Source organism: Haliotis cracherodii, unplaced genomic scaffold (assembly GCF_022045235.1).
Source record: "Haliotis cracherodii isolate W230 unplaced genomic scaffold, xgHalCrac1.p SCAF_28, whole genome shotgun sequence".
Classification (NCBI taxonomy): Eukaryota; Metazoa; Mollusca; class Gastropoda; order Lepetellida; family Haliotidae; genus Haliotis; species Haliotis cracherodii.
The window spans coordinates 3,917,688-3,941,111 of record NW_027266284.1 but is presented as its reverse complement, the minus strand read 5'-3'; the positions used below and the strand labels follow the sequence as shown (position 1 = coordinate 3,941,111).

General features: G+C 39.5%; 1 protein-coding gene across 1 annotated transcript in view; it reads left to right on the top strand.

Moving 5' to 3' along the window:
• The window catches only part of LOC139473344 (receptor-type tyrosine-protein phosphatase N2-like), a 244,927-nt gene that overhangs the window by 120,081 nt on the left and 101,422 nt on the right, over window positions 1-23,424 (top strand). Inside the window, exon 9 of the mRNA XM_071255872.1 lies at window positions 4,646-4,729. Coding sequence (XP_071111973.1) covers window positions 4,646-4,729 — 84 coding nt within the window. The remainder of the gene's footprint in view (window positions 1-4,645; window positions 4,730-23,424) is intronic.

The window sequence follows — 23,424 nt, the reverse complement described above, 5'->3', positions numbered from 1 at the left end:
TTTGAAGGATGACTTATAATAGTGAAATAAATTCATTATTTCAGAGCTATTGAAAATCAATTTCTTTATAACATGTATTTTGTTAGCTGCCAACATGCCAAGAAGGATACGGAGGATATCCGCCCAGACCATTCGGAATCGTCTTTGCCAGGTTGGATTGAGAGTCAGGAGGCCTTACTTTGGCTATGTCTTACGACATCATCATCTTAAATCTGTGCACTAACGTTCAGATCTGGAATCTGCAACATCGGAGATGGACATGGACATGGTTTAGTGATGAATCGTGTTTTCTCTTGCAAAGACATGATGGCTGAATTCATGTGTACAGAACACATAATTGTGTACGTCAAGAGCGCAGATGTGGTGGAGGAAGTGTCATGATGTTGGGGGCAATACCATACACACAAAGTACAAATCTTGTTCATGTGCAGGCAATCTGATGGCTGTACATTACGGGGACGAAATTTTGCAGAAACATATGTCCTTCCTGCCATTGATGTCCAATGTGTGATTTTACACCATGATAGTGCCAGGTTGTACACGACTTGCATCACGGGAGTCTTTCTAGGCAATAACAACTTAAAGGTGGTTCCTTGTCCACCCAGATTGCCAAATTTGAACCCAGTTGAGCATCTTTGGTGTGAACTTAGCCAACAACATCTATGACAGTGTCAACCACAGCCTGTAACTTTTCATGAACAGGCTCTAACACTGCAGGAGGAATGGAGAAGGATTCCCAAGGCCACAATTCAGAGACTAATACAGTCAATGCCCAGGCATTGCTGTGTGGTTATGCAAGCATGTGGTGGTCATAACAGATAATGAACTTGACGTCACTGACCATCTGCACGACATGCATTTGTTTTGAAATTGGGAACATCATATAGAAACACTTTTTTGTTTGTTCCTCCAGTCATGTAAAATTATGTGTTTTACAGAACATTAACTGTTGAAATTTTCATCTCTACACTTCTTTTCTGGAGAGTATGTATTACTGGTATTTATTACAGGTAATATGAAAATATATTGATTACAGAACAAAGAGATTTTACTGTGAATGAAAATATGAATAACTTTATGGGATGTTTATTTGAACTGTAACTCCAACGGATTTGTGTGATAAAAAGTTATTTAAGTTGATCTTATCAAAGAATGGTAAGCACCTAACACAGTAAGACACAAGACAAGAAGTTTTTTTGTCATAAAGACCCAGAGTGCAATTCTAAAGAAACGTCTGTTTGTGCATTCAGAGTTACTTCGTTCATATGAGTATACTTGTGACGTTTTCTTTCCTTGTTTTTCTACATTCTCAGATTTCTCTTCAAGGAAATAGACAGACCGTAAAGCTTATCAGTGTCATTTAAAGGTATTATTTGACAGAACTTGAGGAATAATTAGAAAAATATTCTGGATAAGCTGTTTTGTACTTACATAATAATATGAGCAAATCAGCAGCAAATGGTATTCATCCTCAATTTGACCACTTAAAGACTACCAGAATAACAAATACAATCCTGTGGCTGAAGCTTGATCATCACTGTGGTAACCAGTGGATTTACAGAAGATATAGGGGGATTCAATTGTCAACCTCATATTTTGTGCTGCCATCTGTGTGACTCAAATTTGATGGAAAACCCCTAACTAAAGTGTGTATGAGGGTAAGCAGGATGGCAGATGCTTCTTTAAGTAAGTAAGTAATGTGGCCATCCTTTGGAAGCAATTGAGAACATAATAACAAAGGATTTTTCTCAGATAATTTCTACCCTGATGTATTTTTCAGGTTTGTTCATTATAACTACCTACATTAATTGAAAGCCAATGACTGCAGGTTTTATTGATTCTGCCAGGATGAGGCCAGTGCATGAACGAGTGATTTGAGGGCTCACCTTACCCCAAGTCATTATCATTGCGCGAAGCCATTGTGAGTTCAGAATTGACGGCATGGGCTTGCAGTGTGTTCATCTTCGCTTGATGAGGTCTCGATAATGCACACGCTAAACAACACATAGATCGAAAGACAAATTGAATATGGGTATCGATATCACTGCTTTTATCCTCGATCAACATGGCCGTTGTGCTACGTCGCAAACACATCTTTTTCATCTATTTCTCATTGGTCCATCAGGCCGTGTCACTGATATCTTGCATGTTACGCTCCATCATTTTGGGATAAAATTGATCGGTCCTTTAAGGTCGGACAGATATTTACTTTGGATTTGAAATCTGATGTGCCTCATTTTAGTCCTAAATTTTTTCCTTAGAAGCTGATTTCACAGATCAGAATCTGTGTAAACATTTATCGGCAAGTGCATCATTAGCTCTGACACTTTTTGTCCCATGGCTTACGTTTATGTGATTCATTGTCCTACAATCATTGTAGAATAAGCATTAGAGCTGGCGAACCTAAATAATTGCATCAGTTGACCTTGAAAGAATACATTAAGAAAAAGTATTTGACAGCGTGTCCGTAAATTCTTTCCCCACTTGTCCACTATATTATCTGGGTATTCAGGCCATTGTGAAAATCACTTATCTTCAGTAAAGTTGATTTTTTGCATGCTATTCTGAAAACGAAAACAAATTACTCTCACAAAAGTTTGACACAGTGCAACAAATAGTTGGTTTAATTATTCCCTTTTTTGCTGTGATAATGTCAGCTAATAAGAATTGTTGTTCTTTTTCAAGCCACACCTAGTACAATGATTTTTTATGTAAGATGCAAAAGTCTTGTTAATCGTGTTTGAAATATTGATACATGAATTGGATTCATCCTGTATGTATAGCATATGACAGATGATAAGAAGATATTCTAGGATACAGTGGTCTAGAGAATATAATTTAAAAACCACATTCAGAGCAATATGATCAACCATTCTGCGTCATTTAATGGAACGTTCAGGTTATTACTTATACATCCTGATACGTAATGTGTTTTTAAAAGTTTTCATGTCTTAATTACATTTAGTAATTTTGCTCTCTTATCCCCCAAGCACCCCTGGGTGGATCCCGGATAATGAAAGGGGTACGCTACCCAAGACACAAAGTAACCAAAACCACATCATGGAATGACTGACACATGCTGACACACGTCTACCTGAAAGACTCATGTTCAATTCTGCATTGGCCTTCCACAAACATAATGAAGAATGATGAATTTTGATTTTTAGCTCATGTCGCGTCCCATCGTCCATCATGTGTTGTTCATTGTGTGTTGCGTGTCCTCTGCTGTCCATTGTAAATGTCTCCTCCTCAAAACCACTAGACCAATGAGGCTGAAATTTTGTTTGCTTGTTCCCTTTAATGATGACTTCCCAATTTGTTCAAGAGGTTCGATTCCATTTTTCAAAATGGCCACCTCATCAGACATATTGTAAAAGCTTTTTATGGCCATTACTCAGCCATTTGCTTTTTCAAAATGTCAATGTGATATATTTTAAAGTTTTACCTGGAAAGTCAAGTGAGCTTATGAAGTGGCGTGTTGTCCGGCTATCCAGTTGTCATTATCTTTAACATTTTCGACATCTTTTTACAAGGCCTATGGAGCTGAAACATTATATGAATGATCACAGCTATAGTGTCGCCAAAATCTGCTCACGAAACTCAGATTACATTTAAAGCTTAATTTGGCCTCAGCAGCCACATTTAGAGACATATTATTGGATATCAGTTCTTATAGCCTTCTTTTTTCAAAATGTATTGAAATTTGGCTTTGGTGTAGTTAGTGGTGTACTGTTTTCTGCAATATACTGAATTTTTACCTTGATTTATCCTTTATGGCCTAATAGTTGGTGTGCCACCAAAGTGATAATGCTGTCATGAGCAATGAACTTCAAACCAGGTGCACAGTTGGGAAACTGTACCTTAGACCCCATCGCACACTAGCCTGCCACCGTGTTTCATCAGATTATCATATAATGGATAGTGCTATCCATGCAATAAACAAATCTGATAAACTTGGTATCATGATCCGATAAATATGCAAATGTGGTCATCCAGCAGGAACTACTTCCAAGCACCATACATCAATTCAGTGCCTTCCTTCTCAATAAACTATTGACTGATGTTCCCAGTATGCTAAGATAAGGGATTCCCAAAGTCTTGCACAAAAATGGCCCTAACCATGCTGCAAGTCATTCCGCACTATATGATAAATTGGCAGTTCACTCAAAAATTGTATTCATACTCGCTAGGTTTTTGCATGTTGTTGCCATGGAAATGAAACTTGACTTAAAAATTAAAGCTGAAATTTGACATGCAGGATCTTTCTTATGAAGAAATCTTAACTTGTTCACATCAATGTGTAGTTGGCTATTAAATATTTAAAAAATCAATTTGAAAAATCTTGTTCTTAAAGACCATAAGAAGATCCAAGTCCATGTTTAAGTATTTACGTAGGTCCCTTCAACTTTGACACATCAATGTTTGACTGTATTGATTTGATTTGTATGATGATGACGACAACTACAATGACGACAACAACGATGACGATGACGACGAGGATGATGATGATGATGATGCAGCACTTATTGACTGTGTCATTAATGTCATTATGTTGGTCAATATATTATAAGATCACTATGGTTTAAGACAAGTTTGTTGATATTTTATTTCAAATTACTAATGATTTGTTTTGTCTGTATTTCAGGATTACTCCAGCCCAAGCGACAGCATTTGTGATGAATCTGACCAAAGTCATCGGTCTCAATACAACCTTTGTTGATGACATACAGTAAGTAATGCAGGATTTCCCTCTGCATCAAACTTCTTACAAACATCATTCATGGTTTAAATCGACTGCTAACATCCACTGTTAATGTACATCTTCATGTCCAGTAACATAATCAGTTGACATCCATCCACTGTTAGATCTTTAGATCCACATCTAAAGTTAACCTCTGGTGACATCTACAGGTAACATCTACAGTTAGCATCTACTGTTACCATCTACAGTTAACATCTACTGTAACTATCTACAGGTAACACCACTAGTTAACATCTACAGTTAACAACCTCTGTTAACATCAACATGCAGTTACCATCCACTACAATTAGCATCCAGTGCTAACATTTACAGTTTACATTCATGGTTAATATCTGCTGTTATCATATATGGTTAACATATCCTGTAAACACCCACAGTCAACATCACCAGTTAACATCTACTTTTGACATCAACAGTTAACATCCACTTTTGACATCAACAGTTAACATCTACTTTTGACATCACCAGTTAACAACTACTTTTGACATCAAGAGTTAATGTCTACTTTTGACATCAACAGTTAACATCTACTTATGACATCAACAGTTAACATCTACTTTTGACATCAACAGTTAATATCTACTGTTCACATTCACTTTTATGATAAAAAACCCAGTTAACATCCACTGTTATCATCAACATGAATGTACAATCTTTTCTAGGAATTAATTAAAAACAAATGTTCATGTTTAGTCATTATATATTATTACATTGAGTTCACTTGTGATATTGATTTACTGATGCAAGAACAAAGTGATGCACGATGATTGCATGCAACAGGTTTTAATTTCATAACAATAATGTATTTTTGTATCTAACCATCTTGTCAAAAGAGCTTGTAGTCAGTGATGATTTCATTGCTTACACTGTATACGGACAACATTCTGACATTATGGTGGGATTAGGTTGATGAAGAGGGATTCTATAAATATTCAAGGTATCAACGTCTGCCTGGATGATAAGATCCCGAGAAAGCCTGCAGATTAGATGTTGCATTCAAACTATTAGTGCTGCTATATTTGATTCTCAACAGGAAACTGATAATTATGGCCGATGTCATGTTATTTGTGTGCCAGGAATGTCTTTGTTATCCTTCAGTGCCGAAGAGTGACATTGGGATATTTCCCTGAAGGAAGCACAGCTTAATTTTCTGATAAACCCTTGCAGTGATCATATTGGGAAATCATAGAAAAACAACCACCATGTTATTCATATGAGGTTTTGTGCCAAATTAAATTCTGTATCCTTGGATTTCTTTGATTGAAGAGGCAGAAGACTTTTCTGTTGCATTTTTCTTGATTTTGCATTTTGATCATTTTTCGAAACTGCCACAATTACAAGTAGGTCACACCGAGATCGTGTTGTTAGTCTGGGCCAAGTGATTACCATCCCACATTGACACGACTTCATTGTGAAACAGTTCAGATCACATCAAAGCTGGACCCTATCAGGGCTGTTCACATATGGTTTCTTCTGTAACATTTGGAGTATAGGCCAACACAAAGAGATTGCCGTTTGATTATATACGTATCCTTACAGAGGCCCTAAGACATCTGTCATCATCCTTTACCATCAACGTCGCCATGGTCGCAGAGAGGAAATGGTGCTCAAGACGCCCTTTCTATGGTCTTTTTCATTTTCACACACAGGATTCAGAAAGATCATTACTGCACTGTGGGCAGTTAATTATGGTTTTTAGAAAAGATCACACTGAAAATATCATTTTCTTTTCCCTGTAGAGCCGCCGTGGTTTCATGTTGGCGTTATTTCCTCTTACAAAACAGTTCATACCTCACTTGACTTCAATATGGACCTTGTACCTATGGTTACCTGTCTTATTACAGTCTTCAGCAAAAACTTGTCTGCGTCTTATCCGGACAGTGAAATCATAGCAGCGACTGTTAGTCGTTTTCTTTAGAAGCGGTCATTATTGATATTTTTGCCTTGATGGTACCTACAAAGGGTTGGTATAAAACCGAAGGAAACTACGCGCAGATTATCCATCATTAGTTGAAAGCAGACAGGCCGCGTGATCCCTGACTTTCAGCCTTGGTCTGAAAGAGTTTAATTAATGAATTTGATTGTGAAAACCCTGCACGGGCAAGCTCCATTTAGTTGGGAATGAACAAAGCCATACTAAGATCATTTCTGTCTAGGGTAATTTCTGCAGGTAACTTAACCCTTTTATACCTTGGTGTTGTTCATGTTTCATGATGTTTCCTCAGTGTAGGAAATCAAGTTGATTCTGTTTCTTATTGAATGTAGTTGGTGAATATAGCTTATTTTTTAAACGAACTGATTTTATAGCCAAAACATCACCTTAACCATGTATGTTATCCTTGTGCAGTTATGTAAGCAAATGAAAATGTATTTTAATTCTGTTACTATTGTTTAGTGCAAGCAGCTTTATTTTAAGGGTTAATCTTTAATAAATCTCCAGAAACAACTGATGGCGATATGTCCATGAATGTCTACTTCTCATCAGCAACTTGACAACAGGTCAGATACAGTTTCAAGTATACTGCTACCTATTATTTCCTGTTGATTGAAAATGTGTTTGGTCTGTTACCATGGTAACTGAAACATTAACAGCTTGTGTAATTTCGTATCACTGTTAAGCAGTGTTTTATTTTCACAACACATTATTCTGAAATACCATCACAGAAACCAATTGTTCAGATAGCCAGATAAACTGCTTAGTTTGGTAAGATATGCTCAATTTATCATATAATGGGTAGGTTTCTCGGCAGGATAAAGCCAACGTATAAAAACGATATCCGTTGGGGTCATATGCGGATAGAGATGCAAATATCAAAGGTCAAGTAGGGACTACTTTCACTGTTATAAACAAACAGGGCGATCGAGTCTGAATTAACCATCAGGAATCTGGATACACTACAGGGATAATTGCTATCATTATCAAAAGAACAGTCTAATATAATGAAAATCAGTGTCTAACTGTGACGTAGCTAAGGCATTTTATAAGTTTTGGCAACTTTGGAGATATAAATTTTGAAACAATTTTGTGAGGGCACGATCAGTAGCCATATCTGTGCTTGTAGACCTCTGCAGCTTGAAACCTTCTCCACAAATTAAAATAGTTGGATTTGGCCGAAATATGTTCGAATTGTTACCTTGTTTCGTTTTGTCGTTGTGTGTACATCTGACTACTCTTCTACTCTTCTTAATGTTATGACAGGACAGACCGACTGTAGACGACGTCTGACCGTGGCCGTGACGTTTCATAGACTAGGGTTAGAGTAGCTTCCCTTTGACAAAGGGCGGTTACTCTAGCGGACATAACGATGGATTGCCGCGAAAGGCAATTAAAAACAATTGTTGATTTGCGTATATGTTGCTTCGCCACTGTATAAGAAACAGATTTCAGTTGGAACTATATTGGCTACTGTCACTGTCCGACTGACACATCACTTACCCTGTGATGTAATAAATATTAATGCGCGCATTCCAGGAAAACTCGCAATGTTTCGGTAATGTTTGTGAGAGAGGGAAAGCGATTTTGAAGCACAGAATTAAAGGATGACATTATATGATAAAGAGGTTATCACGCTTGTGTGTTTGGGGATGGTAAATATCCTGTATTAGGAATAAACACTATGTATTTAGCTCGCCAAGGCTCGCTAAATACAATGTTTATTCCTAATGCAGGATATTTACCATCCTCAAACACACTCGCGTGATAACCTCTATATATAAATCACCATAACCCAAGTAAGTTTGAGTTGCTTTAGTACAAATACTCATGCCCAAATTAAACTGACTACAACTAATAGTATAACGACACTGCATAATTACCCAATATGGCCCAATACTCATCTTGCGTACCTGCATATCTTTTCAAAACCTTTTTTACCTGATCAAATGTAGGTATTACTATTCAATTACACTACTGCAGTGAATAAGACACAAGAGGGCTACATTTCCCTCACATAATGGACACATGTATTGCTGTGGTAAGCACATGTTATATGTGACACACTTGGGGCAGATGCAAATGAGATGTCATCTAAAACAATTTAAGTAGAATCATGTTCAAAAAGAGATCCACTCATTGGTTATTAAATACCCAAATCAGGACCCAAGGGAGTAAAAAGATTTTGAACACCCAAAGAAAACTATCAATACTCGAAGTAAATGATAACAACATGTGAGTGAAGACCAAAGGCAGAACACTACATCTGGAGCCCTGAATTGGGGATATCGTTTGTAGAGTATATTCAAAGTAGTGGCAGATTTTTCGCAAATATATAGGTTAGGCAGATACAACTGTAAGTTCTTTGTGGTTGTATTTTTATCTCTAACAAATAAACTTTTTATGTGGGAAGTACAGTTCATATAGATTTTGAAATGTAAGAATTACAGATGGATAACTGTTTAGTGATTGTCTTGTGGTAAAGTTTGCTGTTTCAATGAGCAGTGAAGTGACCTTGAATCTCGCAAATATCCTCCAAAGATACTTGTTTGGTGCTGCTTTATGGTTGGTTGGTTGGTTTGTTGTTTAATGCCACATGCAGAATTATTACAGCTTTATGACAACAGTCTATAAATAAACGAGTCTGGACCAGACAATCCAGTGATTGACAACATGAGCATCGATCCACACAATTGGGATACGATGACATGCATCAACCAAGTCAGCGAGCTTTACCACCCGATCCCGTTAGTCGTCTCTTACGACAAGCACACTCGCCTTTTACGGCAAGCATGGGTTGCTGAAGACCTATTCTACCCAGGGTCTTCATGGATCGCCTCTTATGCCAAGCATGGGTTGCTGAAGACCTTATCTACCCCGGATCTTCATGGGTTGCTGATTTATGGAAGGTGATGGTTTTGTTTTGATTAGGGAGATCATATTTAGTATTAGGTTTCTGAGGTTTCAGGAGTTATTTGCCCAGAATGAATAGTTTTACGAGGCGAGTATAGAGTATGTGCATTCAACATTATTTCATGACTGAAAAATAATCTGTAAATCTAAATGTGAGTAACTTATTCTGTGTATGTCACATGTATATGAGAAATGTAGGGTTCCTGATTTTAAAGTGGAGACATCAGCTCAGTTGAAATGTTGCACGAGACCGTCTGTGATGTCATGAACAAGGGATGACATAATCTTCAATTACTTATAACAATGCATCGAAAATGGTATTGCTAAGGGCCGTTTAGCTAACAAAGACAACAAAGAAGCAACTGGCATGAACTAACCCAAGCGCATGAAGCTAAGTTTATCATTCTGAGTAAGAATAGTGTTACTCACATCTGTTCCCCACTGGGTGATATGCCACATCACTGTGGTCTTCTTTTTTCTCCCAGTCCATTCATGAGCTCCATGAACATCAAACACTTGTGGTGGCTCCTGAGTTTGAGATCGTAAGAGATGGATCGGGTGGTCAGGCTCACTGACTTGGTTCACTGCATGTCATCCTTCCCCGACAACTCATCATATCAATCATTGGATTGTCTGGTCCACACTGGATTACTCGCAGGCCACCACCATACAGCTGGAACAATGCTGAGTGCAATGTTGACAACAAACAAACAAAATCCTTACAGGTCATAGCATAAATCATATCTAATATTTTCACCATAGCCATAATGAAAGCCTGCATGTAGGTTTTTGCACACACTGGAAGAACATTTCTAGATCTAAATGTGTCCTGTCAAATCTTAAAAAATTGTTTTAATCTGTGTTCTATTTCAATTTGGAATACAAATTCCCCTTGTCAAGCATTTAGTACCTTGTATGTTGCACTTAGCGAAGATAATGAATGTTAAAGAAAGGGCACTCCCAACATTAGTTGTAGCTAAAAATAGACCTATTGAACTACATTGTGAACAGAATTTGATGCATCATTACATATCATAAAGCTCTTGTAGTGTATGCAGATATTGGTACCAGACTGTTTCGGAATAGTTCCTTTACATCAAATGGATTTGTAGTGATCATTATATCTTGTAGTCCAGAGAATGGGAGGTAGGTGGTTTGATCCCCCATTGCGTGATATCAAAAGATGTTAAAAGATGGCACTTATTGTTTCCATGCCTGGTGTTCTGAATTGAGGCGCTAGAATAAGGACTGGTCAGCTCAGAGTCTCAGTGCGGTTTCCATGTTTAACTGCAGCATGGTTGCTACAGTAGTTAAATTATTGAGACATAAAACTCCTTTACATTTCATCCCACATAAGAAATATGTGTATTTTAGTTTAGGCGAAATATTTTCTTTATTATAAATTTATAAAAGCAGGACAAAGAAACAATATCTGTTCCTATCATGTATGAACAATACTTTTCATGATATATCATTGATAAAAATGTTAATTACTGGTAAGTGATATTGTTTGAGGGTTTTAAATTAGCCTGTGAAATTAGGAGATACACATACATGTTTTCAGTGTAAATCTATGTTACCTGCAGATTGTATTTAGTGATGTAACATTAGCCTTTTAGATGTACAATTTAGTACTTTGTAAGCAAACATTTAGTGGACACTCTTAAAGAAAGTGAAACCAGCCTTGAAAATATTTGTTTGAAACTGCACATCCATTCTTATGACATCACATCACTATCTAGACATCACACCTCTATTGTGACATCACACCACTATTTGGACATCACACTTCTATTGTGACATCACACCACTATTTGGACATCTCACCTCTATTGTGACATCACACCACTATTTGGACAACAAACCTCTGTTATGATGTCACACCACTATTGTGACATCACACCACTATTGTAACATCACACCACTATTGTAACATCACACCACTATTGTGACCACTATTTGGACATCAAACTGCACATTGTGATGCAGCACATGTGACATCACAGTTGCAGATAGAGAAGTGACAAGTTTAAGCTCTCCGATGTCCTTTACATTTGTAACACACTGAGTTTTCAGTCCTACATGTATCGCAACACATATTGTGACTGTTGTAGTCACAGACCTTTGTACATGATGTAAATTTACATCATGTACAAAGGTCTGTGACTACAACAGTTAACTGTCCGTGTACATAATTTCAACCCAGCAATAATGATTGATAAAGAAGTACTTTCCTATAAATACTTTAGACTCCATGGTGATAATAAAGTCATCCCTTTCAATTAGGGGTGGTTATGATTACTTGAAACCTCTGACTGACCAATCAGAATCATGTATTTTCCAAAGTCATTGTAGAAAATGCATTTTATCCACGTTGATTATTTATTGAAATAGCAAAGAGACCAGCCAAATAACTCTTCCAAATTGTGAACATCCTTCCATGCAGGTCAATTATGCTGCTCTGCTATATACAGATATAGTCTTTAATTTACACATTCTCCTCAGGAGAAAGCATCAAGATATTGCCTGCTCTAAAATATAGCAATGTCTTCATGGGGATCATCCCTCCTGTAGACAAACAGGTCGTTGGAGGAAATGTCTTTGATGAATATAGCTATGGCCATTCTTGCAAAGAGAATTAAGCCGGATAACAAAGACTTGGCCAGAGGATTAGATGTTGCTCGACCAAATATTCAGCCATCTCATTTAGCATTACATTCTCCTTATTGGGTGTAGCATCCTTGTGAATGTGAAAGGGTTGCAGTCGCAAACTTGTAAACTTCTCATTGGAGAACTTTGGCCTTTTGTACTAGAAGTCCTTGTGTGCCTGGGGTTGTTGTCGGTACATGGCATGGTAGCAGTTAAAAGTTAAAAGTTGAAAGTTAAAAAATAAGTTAAAAGGAAATATTTTTCTGTAATCTTAATTTCTGGAAAATTATAGCAAGTTAATTGTTTATTTATTTTGAAAAGGGGACAGTTGTTGTTTTTCATGTTAGGATTATTTTTTTATATTTGTATAAGGTGCTAAATTATCAACCTCAGCTGCTATGATGAATATATTCAAGTCTCAGTAATATTTTTTCAGTCGTTAATATCAATATTGACAGAAAATAATCACCCACCAAATATTTAGTTGTTTAATTGCATATACATTAATCACACTTATGTTAACTGTAAATAGAATTCAGTATTAATTTTCAGAATCTTTTGAGAAATTTTCCTTGGAAGAGAATATTTTCAAACATTCATTAAGGAAAAAGAAATTCAGGGAGAAAAAGAAATGAACTGGACTTTTGCAATTAGTTTATGTTTGATTTGCATTTCTGAATTAAATTTTGTGGATAGATGTTGGGAGATTTCTGCTGCATTTTAAGGCAGCAGATATTTGTTTTACATGTAAAATTAACACTGTGTTAATTTAACCACATGGCATATTGACATGTAAGGAATTACAGATATGTGATCATGTAGTGTCTGTGGACACAATACACAGTGGGCTTATAGATACACAGATGGAAAAGTGCACCTACTGCCACCAAAGACTTATAATTGGCCTGGATGTGGTATTGTCAACAGTATGAGCTCACTATAGTGGGTGAAATGTAATTATTATATAGGCTTCGGATGTACTGTAGAATTGTGTAAAGTGTGATATCTTGTTGCAGACAATTCAATTACGTTGTCTTCCTTGGCTTTGAACTACTTGGTTCATTGGGGCAGGCCTATAAATCTGTGTGGTCTTCCAACTCATGGCCTGTTGAGTTTCCTAGAGCACAGATTGTGAGGAGGGAAGCCATCGGGAAGGTAACCGATGATTAAGCTGTTCGGGGAGGCTGTGAGCCAAAGAGTGTAGTTGGGATGAATTTCACATTTGCGAAATTCTTTTGTTTTAAACAAGGATGATTAGTTGTTGGGAAATAACATATTTGTTATGGGGAAGTAAAGGGAGTATCAGAGCTTCAGTTTGCAGAAAAGGCAATTTGGGGTGAATACTTCCCAGAGAGCTGAGAAAATGATCGCAAACTGATCTAATGAGCATAGTTATAATCTCATCCAATATGTAAGTGGTCCATCATCATCATCATCATCATCATCATCATCATCATCAAACATGAAAGTCAAGTGAAGTGTCAATGCCATTAACGGCTACCAAGATGTGTTTGCAACAGATCTATGAAGAATTGAACAATTTCACCAGTGCACTACTGTGCTAACTCCGCAATATGATACACAGTAATCCCCATTCTGTATGAGCACATGGGATGGTCAACAAACTAGCACAGCATTGTTAGTCTCATTCAGTATTTGTTTTCTCAAGTAACATGAACATTGGAATAAAAAAAGTTTCTTGTCAATATTATCTGCCTTTTCTTCCAATAATTGAATGTACTTTGTGCAGCGAATTTCTCCAGGCATGTTTCTTGAGTCAATTAAGATGTATTATCTGTATGTAATCATTATACAGTAGTCATTTGTTGTCATAGATTTAAAGAAGTAGTTTACCTGATATTATTAAGCTCCTATTTCTTTCTAAACCCAATTATATATATATGGTAAATTCATTATGTTATAATTCGAGGAGAATATGTTTGTCTTATTGATGTATTCTGCAGCCACATATTTCAGATATATTACAGCAGCCTGAATATAATCAAGTCTTGGACAGACAAATAAGTGGTTGACATTATCAGCTACATCCCATCCTGGCCAGGTATGAGGACACATAATCAACCCACTGTCACCGAGTCTGACCACCAGATCCATTGAGTTGCATCTTATGACAAGCAGAGGTTCCTGGGGACCAATACTAACCCGAAATCAACCACCTCTGTGGTCTAGTGGTAGAGCGTCTGCCTGGAGAGTGGAATGTCAGGGTTCAATCCCCAGCTGCGTCATACCAAAGATGTTACTCCTTGTTACCCTGCCTGGCCCTTGGCATCAAGGGGCTAAAACAAGGACTGGTTGGCTCGGAGTCAGTGTACTAGCTGTGTCTAAGTGGGGTATTTGTTTTAAAACTGCAGCATGGTATCTCAGTGGGTGAGCACTATAAAATAAACAAATCCGGACTAGTACAAGCAGCCACACACACATGTGCATGCACATCACTATGTAAGTGCAGTAATCTTGGAGGCAACATTTAACGCCATTTCTCCTCACCTAACCAGAAATCCCCCAGAGTTTATAAGAGGATATAGTCATGCTAAATTATTGACATTATATATCTACTATATATGGTATGAAGCATCAGGTGGTGAAAGTCATATATATACTACGGCAAAGGCAGTACCATTAACTTGGCATTTATTTGTTCAACCATCAAGAAGCATCAACAGTAGAAGTGGTTAAGATGCTCCAGACACTTCAGCCCAACTCTCAAACGTCACTTAGAAGATTTTATGTGAAATAATGTTGGAAAATATCTTCAACATATGTGCAACTTTGAGATACCACCCATGGCTTACATAATGTAACAGCACAGATACAAACTCAAATACTTCCTGATTAAATACATGGATCTGCTCCCAGACCAGAATCAAAGTCATTGTCAAGGGAATCAGACATTTAGAATTTCCAGCACATTTTAGAAGGAAGCTGTGTGCTAGGTGGAAGCATGCAGCCCCCACCATGGGACTCTGTGTACAGAGATCGTACACAGAACTGCCCTCCGGGGAGAAATAAATCAAGGCAAGGCGGCAGCAAATTTTCCTCTTTATCAAACTTTATGTGCTTGGTTTGGTGTGATGATAACGCAGACGTGTCGACCAAGTGCTTCGTTTTTATCATGGTCTGTAAAATGCATAGTGAAACTGGATGGAAATAATTTTCTTTGAAGAAGTGTTTTCTTCAGAATGATACATATGCTTTTCGTCTCAAAAGTAATTTCTAAATTTTTTGGGTCATTTTACTTTGAAGAGATTTCCTTACTGTCAGGATTTTAACAAATGTAAAAGTGTGGTGGTGAAGTGATTGTGGCTTAGTGAAATACATCTCTTCATTTCTTCAAGAAATGAAGAGTTTTTGCATTTTGTATCAAGTGGAAGTGTTTTGCTTCCTGGTAAGTCTACATGTGGAATGACAGATTTGTCAGACATTCCTAACTCAGGGATGTAACAAACATTCTTGCAAGACAGCATGCATTCAAGTTGTGAGCAGATGAAAAGATGTTGAATCTAGCTTGAGGTGTTACACTGCTACACATTAATACAGCCACACATTCCACCTCCCATTTCTTACTACCGGTATATGTTTACTGTGTACCTGAAATGTAACAATCCATGCTTACCACAAAGCCACCCATACCCAACACAGTGTCCCTTACCCTAAAACAACCACTCCACTCCAACACAACCATCCCCACCCTCACACAGCCACCTCACCTCAACACAACCACCCCCACTCCAACACAGACACCTTCCCCCCAACATGCTCTCCAGCACCCCAGCAGAGACAACTTTATCCCCAAAACAGCCACCCCTACCCACAACAGCAACCCCATCCAATACAACCACCCCTACCCAACACAATCACCTTCACCACAACACAATCACCCCCACTCAAACATCCCCCTTCATCCACCCCGGCCTCCCACAGCACCCCCTATCCAATACAATCTCTCTTACCACAACACAACCACCCTCACCACAACACAATCACCCCCACTCAAACATTCCCCTTCATCCACCCAGGCCCACCAAAGCACCCCCTACCCAACACAATCACCTCCACCAAATACAGCCACCCTCACCACAACACCACAACAAGCTGAACCGCATGCCCGCTCCATAGGTAGTTTTGTTATAAATAGGAAAGGTAAACACACCAATTGTTGTACATCTTGTTCATCCTACAGTAATATGAAAATTGAAGTTAACAGCAATGGGCAAAGGATTTGTCTTTTATGTCAAAGAAACTTGATGTGACATTAGTACAGATATCACCTGAATACCTTTCTAATTCAAGTCTTTGGAAGCTGATATGATTTTGGCAGTTCCACAATTTTTTCGTTTTGAAAAAGTTGCCCTCTAATGAAACGGAGAAACGTTAATTCTTTGATGATGAGGAAAAACTGAATGACCCATTTTCAACAATTTCACGTCTTACGAAATGACTATACACCTCGCACCTATAATCTTAAAATTGATAAAAATATAGCTATGGTTCTGAAACCGTAACCATGGTATTAGGATTAGATTTTCCGGCCGTGACTCTCTAGTCTTTCATGTGCTTATTAGAAGTCCCTCACTCTGCTGAAAGCGTGGTTTGAGGCAGATATTACCGAGGGAAAAGATTCCTTTGAAGGATTATGGGTAGTTTTTGCTGCTAGCGTACGGCATCTTCAAGAAGATTATTTGTACCTTGTATTAATTACTTTGACATTTGCGATCTTTGTTTGCCTAAATTGGGCTTCTCTTTAGAAAGACCAGAGTGATTGACCCCATGCTGTGCCAGGGGTAGGAATGTCGTCGTGGTTTTACAACCTTATTTGGTCAAAAAGACTATTTCCAAGGGACTTTATATCATCTGGTTTCTTACAATAAAGGAGATTTCAAGATGGTAATCCTCCATGTTTAATCTTTGGAGTTAATGATTTCTTATCGTTTCCTCATGGGCTGAATATAGAAGAAGGGTCATTTGTATGGGACAAATATTTGCAAGAGACTGCAAGTATACTGGTATTGGGAAATGGAACCAAATATTGACAAGATAGTAAATTTCCTGTGTTATAAAATGGATATCCCTTCCCTTCTACCAAATTGAACTTTGTAGTTTTATATGAGACATCAATATTTCTTATATCAAGGGAGGATTTTATTCAAATTGTCAAATAAACTACCTTGATATATATGATGATTGCCTTGATCAAGCCAGAGATGGTTTTAAATGAGTCATTTGTAGCAATGTATATAGGTGTCCCTATCAACCATCAGACATCCATTCTCACTCACTGGTGAATATACTCACTCATTATCGGCTGTAATGCATGTAGTCAAATAGTTGTTGTTTTTTACAAAACATTTTTAAGTAGTGAACTTGCCTTCTTTAACAACAAAGTGATTTCAGAGGATACTAACAGGATTTGTCCATGAACCAGTAGGCTTTTCTGTTTGTCTGGCTTCACTTTCAGGGCAGGCCACCGACCATGTATTATTTTGGGAGGAGGAGCTAAACAATATTATCATTACACACAAAACATTATGTTTCACAGCTTCCACCAGTTAAGAGATTAAGTTATAGTTTTGGTAAGACCCAAGGACAAACTCATTTTCGGGAACAGATTATCATATTCACACGAATTCCAGTCCACCCAAAAGCTCCATTTCCAACTCCAATCCCACCCCCACACTCACCCCCACTTTCACCCCCACTCTCACCCCCACTCTCACCCCTACTCTCACCCCCACTCTCACCCCCACTCTCATCCCCACTCTCACCCCCACTCTCATCCATACTCTCATCCCCACTCTCACCCCCACACTCACCCCCACTCTCACCCCCACTCTCACCCCCACTCTCACCCCCACTCTCATCCCCACTCTCATCCATACTCTCACCCCCACACTCACCCCCACTCTCACCCCCACTCTCACCCCTACTCTCATCCCTACTCTCACCCCCACTCTCACCCCTACTCTCACCCCCACTCTCACCCCCACTCTCATCCATACTCTCATCCATACTCTCACCCCCACACTCACCCCCACTCTCACCCCCACTCTCACCCCTACTCTCATCCCTACTCTCACCCCCACTCTCACCCCTACTCTCACCCCTACTCTCACCCCCACTCTCATCCATACTCTCATCCATACTCTCACCCCCACACTCACCCCCACTCTCACCCCCACTCTCACCCCTACTCTCATCCCTACTCTCACCCCTACTCTCATCCCCACTCTCACCCCTACTCTCACCCCCACTCTCATCCATACTCTCACCCCCACACTCACCCCCACTCTCACCCCCACTCTCACCCCTACTCTCATCCCTACTCTCACCCCTACTCTCATCCCTACTCTCATCCCTACTCTCACCCCCACTCTCACCCCTACTCTCACCCCCACTCTCACCCCCACTCTCACCCCCACTCTCATCCATACTCTCACCCCCACACTCACCCCTACTCTCATCCCTACTCTCACCCCCACACTCACCCCCACTCTCACCCCTACTCTCACCCCCACTCTCACCCCCACTCTCATCCCCACTCTCATCCATACTCTCACCCCCACACTCACCCCCACTCTCACCCCCACTCTCACCCCTACTCTCACCCTACTCTCACCCCTACTCTCACCCCCACACTCACCCCCACTCTCACCCCTACTCTCACCCCTACTCTCACCCCTACTCTCACCCCTACTCTCATCCCCACTCTCACCCCCACACTCACCCCTACTCTCACCCCCACTCTCACCCCCACTCCCCCCCTACTCTCACCCCCACTCTCACCCCCACTCTCACCCCCACTCCAACCCTACTCTCACTACCACTCTCAACCCTACTCCCACCCCCACTCCCACCCCTACTCCCACCCCTACTCTCACCCCTACTCTCATCCCTACTCTCACCCCACTCTCACCCCACTCTCACCCCCTCCCACCCTATTCTCACCCCCACTCTCACCCCTACTCCCACCCCTACTCCCACCCTACTCTCACTACCACTCTCACCCCCACTCTCACCCCCACTCCCACCCTACTCTCACCCCCACTCTCACCCCCACTCCAACCCTACTCTCACTACCACTCTCAACCCTACTCCCACCCCCACTCTCACCCCTACTCTCACCCTACTCTCACCCCCACTCTCACCCCCACTCCCACCCTACTCTCACTACCACTCTCAACCCTACTCCCACCCCTACTCCCACCCCCACTCTCAACCCTACTCTCACCCCTATTCCCACCCCTACTCACCCCTACTCTCACCCCACTCTCACCCCCACTCCCACCCTACTCTCACAACCACTCTCAACCCTACTCCCACCCCTACTCCCACCCCCACTCTCAACCCCACTCTCACCCCCACTCCAACCCTACTCTCACTACCACTCTCAACCCTACTCCCACCTCTACTCTCACCCCTACTCTCACCCCACTCTCACCCCACTCTCACCCCCACTCTCACCCCTACTCCCAACCTACTCTCACCACCACTCTCACCCCCACTCTCACCCCTACTCCCACCCTACTCTCACCCCACTCTCACCACCACTCTCACCCCCACTTTCACCCCTACTCTCACCCCACTCTCACCCCTACTCTCACCCCACTCTCACCCCCACTCTCACCCCCACTCTCACCCCACTCTCACCACCACTCTCACCCCACTCTCACCCCACTCCCACCCCCACTCTCACCCCTACTCCCACCCTACTCTCACCACCACTCTCACCCCTACTCCCACCCCTACTCCCACCCCAACTCTTACCCCTACTCTCACAACCCACTCCCACCCTATATATAAAGAAGTTGACAGTTTGAGTTTGAATAATTGGAAATTTTTTGTTAAGTTTTTGCTAGGTAAACAAATGCTAGTGTGTAGTGTGCAGTATGATTATTGTATGATGTGGGTTAGACCTGACAGCAAGATCAGACTTCAGATTTACTGCAGTCCTACTCAAAGATTTTTTTGGTGGAATAATTAAGGTTCCACCCAAGGACAGAAGACAATACTTTCGCTGTGCTATGGAACAAACATATCAGTTAAATTCGGACAAAACCGCTATGTGTATCAATTATTAGACCAGTTTTGGATACAAAGTCCTCACCCTGATGGATTTCATCATATGACGTCCAGACAATAGCTGTAGAAGGGTTGCCCCGAGCAGCCATGTACCACTGCATGGTGATCATCGCACCCGCAGTAACTGCAACAAGGATACATCTTTTTCCAGCTTTTGGCATCATTAGACACTGGTGTCCATTGATGATGCTATTGATTTTGGTATACGAGCCATTGTGGGTGAGATTTTCTCCTGCGGCTAAACTGTTGACAATGTCTCCCAGAACCTATTTGGATGTACGTAACAGAAATGGTTGGGTGGAAGGTTCGTCTTTCAGAATAAATGTCGTGACAAATATACTAGCCTTGTCCCTAAATGCTGGACAGCTCTGTACATTTTACTACTTGTATTACATGTCATCTTATTTGTTTTCCTGGTACGTAAAAGATTTTCTTACCGTTATCTTGGGAATTTTATTTTACTTTAAGCAAATAATGACAATTTCATTTCACTTCTCAAGTCTCTTGGTGACCTAATACTGTTGCTTTTTTATATCTTTTGCACATGCTTTTGAAAAATTGAAATGTATACCAATGAATTTTGCTCCTGAGATGTCAATTACCAAGATGTTTTTCAAAGCTTGATTGAGTACATGCAATAGATACCGTGTTTCACTGCTTAAGTTATACAGAACAAATGCGATGTTCCTTCTGTTAAAGTCACCAACAAAACTATGCAAATGCATAATGAAGAAAGAAAAGTGTTCCTTGAGAGGTTTTCACATAAATTCCTATGTTTGAAGAGAAAGTACTGTATGAACACTGGCACCTGCAACACTGACAGAAATGTGAATCATTAAGAACATGAGTTACAATGCATAAGAGATCATTGTTGCATGTGACCATTCATTTGAATCAGAGAAAAGCTGTGTATAATAAGATATTGGTTATATCTATTTCTGACGGAAAAAATAATTTCCCAAATTCTTTAAGCATGACTGAATTAACAAGAGATGACATGGAAGCTTTTGCTTGTCATTAGTGTTTACTCTTGCCTGTCTGTTGTAGCTGTTCTCAGACAGTTTACAACACTCAATGCCAGCCCCAATCCACCCGCATTCTAAGCTTTCATGCTTCTATCATCCCCGGTCCAACAAGTTTCCGGTGGTCTTTGGCTTGTCATAAGACTCTTGAAGCCGGCTTCCAGGCTGGTTTAATGACAATCATGCACTGACAGACCACTGTGGACTTTGGTCATCCCCAACATCTGCTCCAGCTGCATGCTGTGACAGCAGTTTTGAATTGATGCATGTTCTTAAGTTGATCTTTGGAATCCTTCGGATGGACCTGTCAAGATTTCAGAAATCATCGAAGTTATAGAACATGTTTTTCGAGCTGTATGAGAAAATGATTAAATGTCTTCATATATTTCATGCATCACAAACTTGATACATCTGCATGTTATTATTTGCAAAACCAATTGGTGTTATGTTATTGCCTTTTATCAAGCCTTGTAAATCTCTATTCTAGATTCCTAGAAGGTGTAAATAATGTTTAATAACAAATATAGCAACATGCCAAATTAATGTACTTTATTTAATTTTTGGCACAAATATTGTCTGAAAATATGTTGCCAATATGTAAAAAGATCAACTAGTTCATGGTCATCTTGTACAGCTTTTTCTCACCTTTGCAATTAGATTTTTTTCAACTTTAAAATGCAAAAGTTTTAGTTGAACCTCTAGTTTGACATGATGTTTGTTATTGTTATCACTGGGCCAATCTACCAATCCTATTGACATTATACATCATCATCATCACATGAACAAGGTATACATTGGGAAACATATACATGTATTCTCCATGTTGAAATTTTGTGCTGATCTCATGGCCTTTTTTTCAATACAAAGATATATTCTAAGATTATTATTTAGGTCTCCATATATCTCCATATGTCAATCTGAGACATAACTCTAAGAGACTTTTTTGTACATGTAAATTTCCTCTACCCAGGGGTTGAATTGTTTCCAAAAGACAAATCACCTGGAGGAATGCACGTGTAAACAGTCCAAATCCTCACTCTTAAACAATATCCTTGTTCTAATGCCACCAAAGCCAGGTATTTGAAATGAGGAAGTGGTGTAGAGAGATTTATGGAGAATGTCTCCTGTCCAGTGCTACTGTTGGCTGTTTAATTGGTTTGACAAGGCATCATTCATGATATGGGATGGGTGGACCAGCAGGAGTTCCATGCTCGTTTTCTCTGTGACATGTTTTCTCCTGGTGATAAATGATTTTTCTTTGTCACTTAAAGACCAGATAGTGCTTCAGTTCATAAGTTCATGTGTATTTGGAATATATAAGACTAAATGAAAAAAGAGAATGTTTCTTGGGCATTGGCGCATCACTTTAAATCCTGTGCGTCAGTCATTTGTATTGCCAATGAAAAAAATATCTTTCAAATTTACTGCATTTTATAAAGCATACTTTGTTAGCTGGGCTTGACAACTGCCATTGTATAAAAGAGCAGAGTTCATTTCAAGTCCTCCATCCCTTTTCACTTTTGAGAAAAATGTGCTTGAGAAACATCCATTTTTCATTATACAGCCTATTAGTCTGTACATCCAGTGTTGATTCAGAATATCATTTGTAGAGAGGGATTGATGACTGATGACTGAAAAACAGTATTGTTACAGGGTGATTTCCAAATTGAAAATGCAGAGGTTAACCCAGAAATTGGTATCTTAGAAATGAATTTTGAAAATCTCTCATATGAGATGACCAAATATGACATCTCACTTGTGTAAAGTACACAGACATTTCAATGGCAAATATAAAATTTTGTTTAAATATGAGTTTAAAAATATTTAAACTTCACCAAACTTGTTAACCCTCTTTTTCAGCCCCATTAGACAACAAAGCACTTTTAACTTGCTTAAAAGAAATGTGAATGTAATTAATATGAACGTGATCACAGTTATTGTTGCCCCTGAGTATATAGCTATCATTGCCAGTGATGAGGCAGTACAGTCTGTGTTGGGTCGGAATAGCCTGATCACACCCGGCCTCCATGTCCCCTACACTAGAGCCT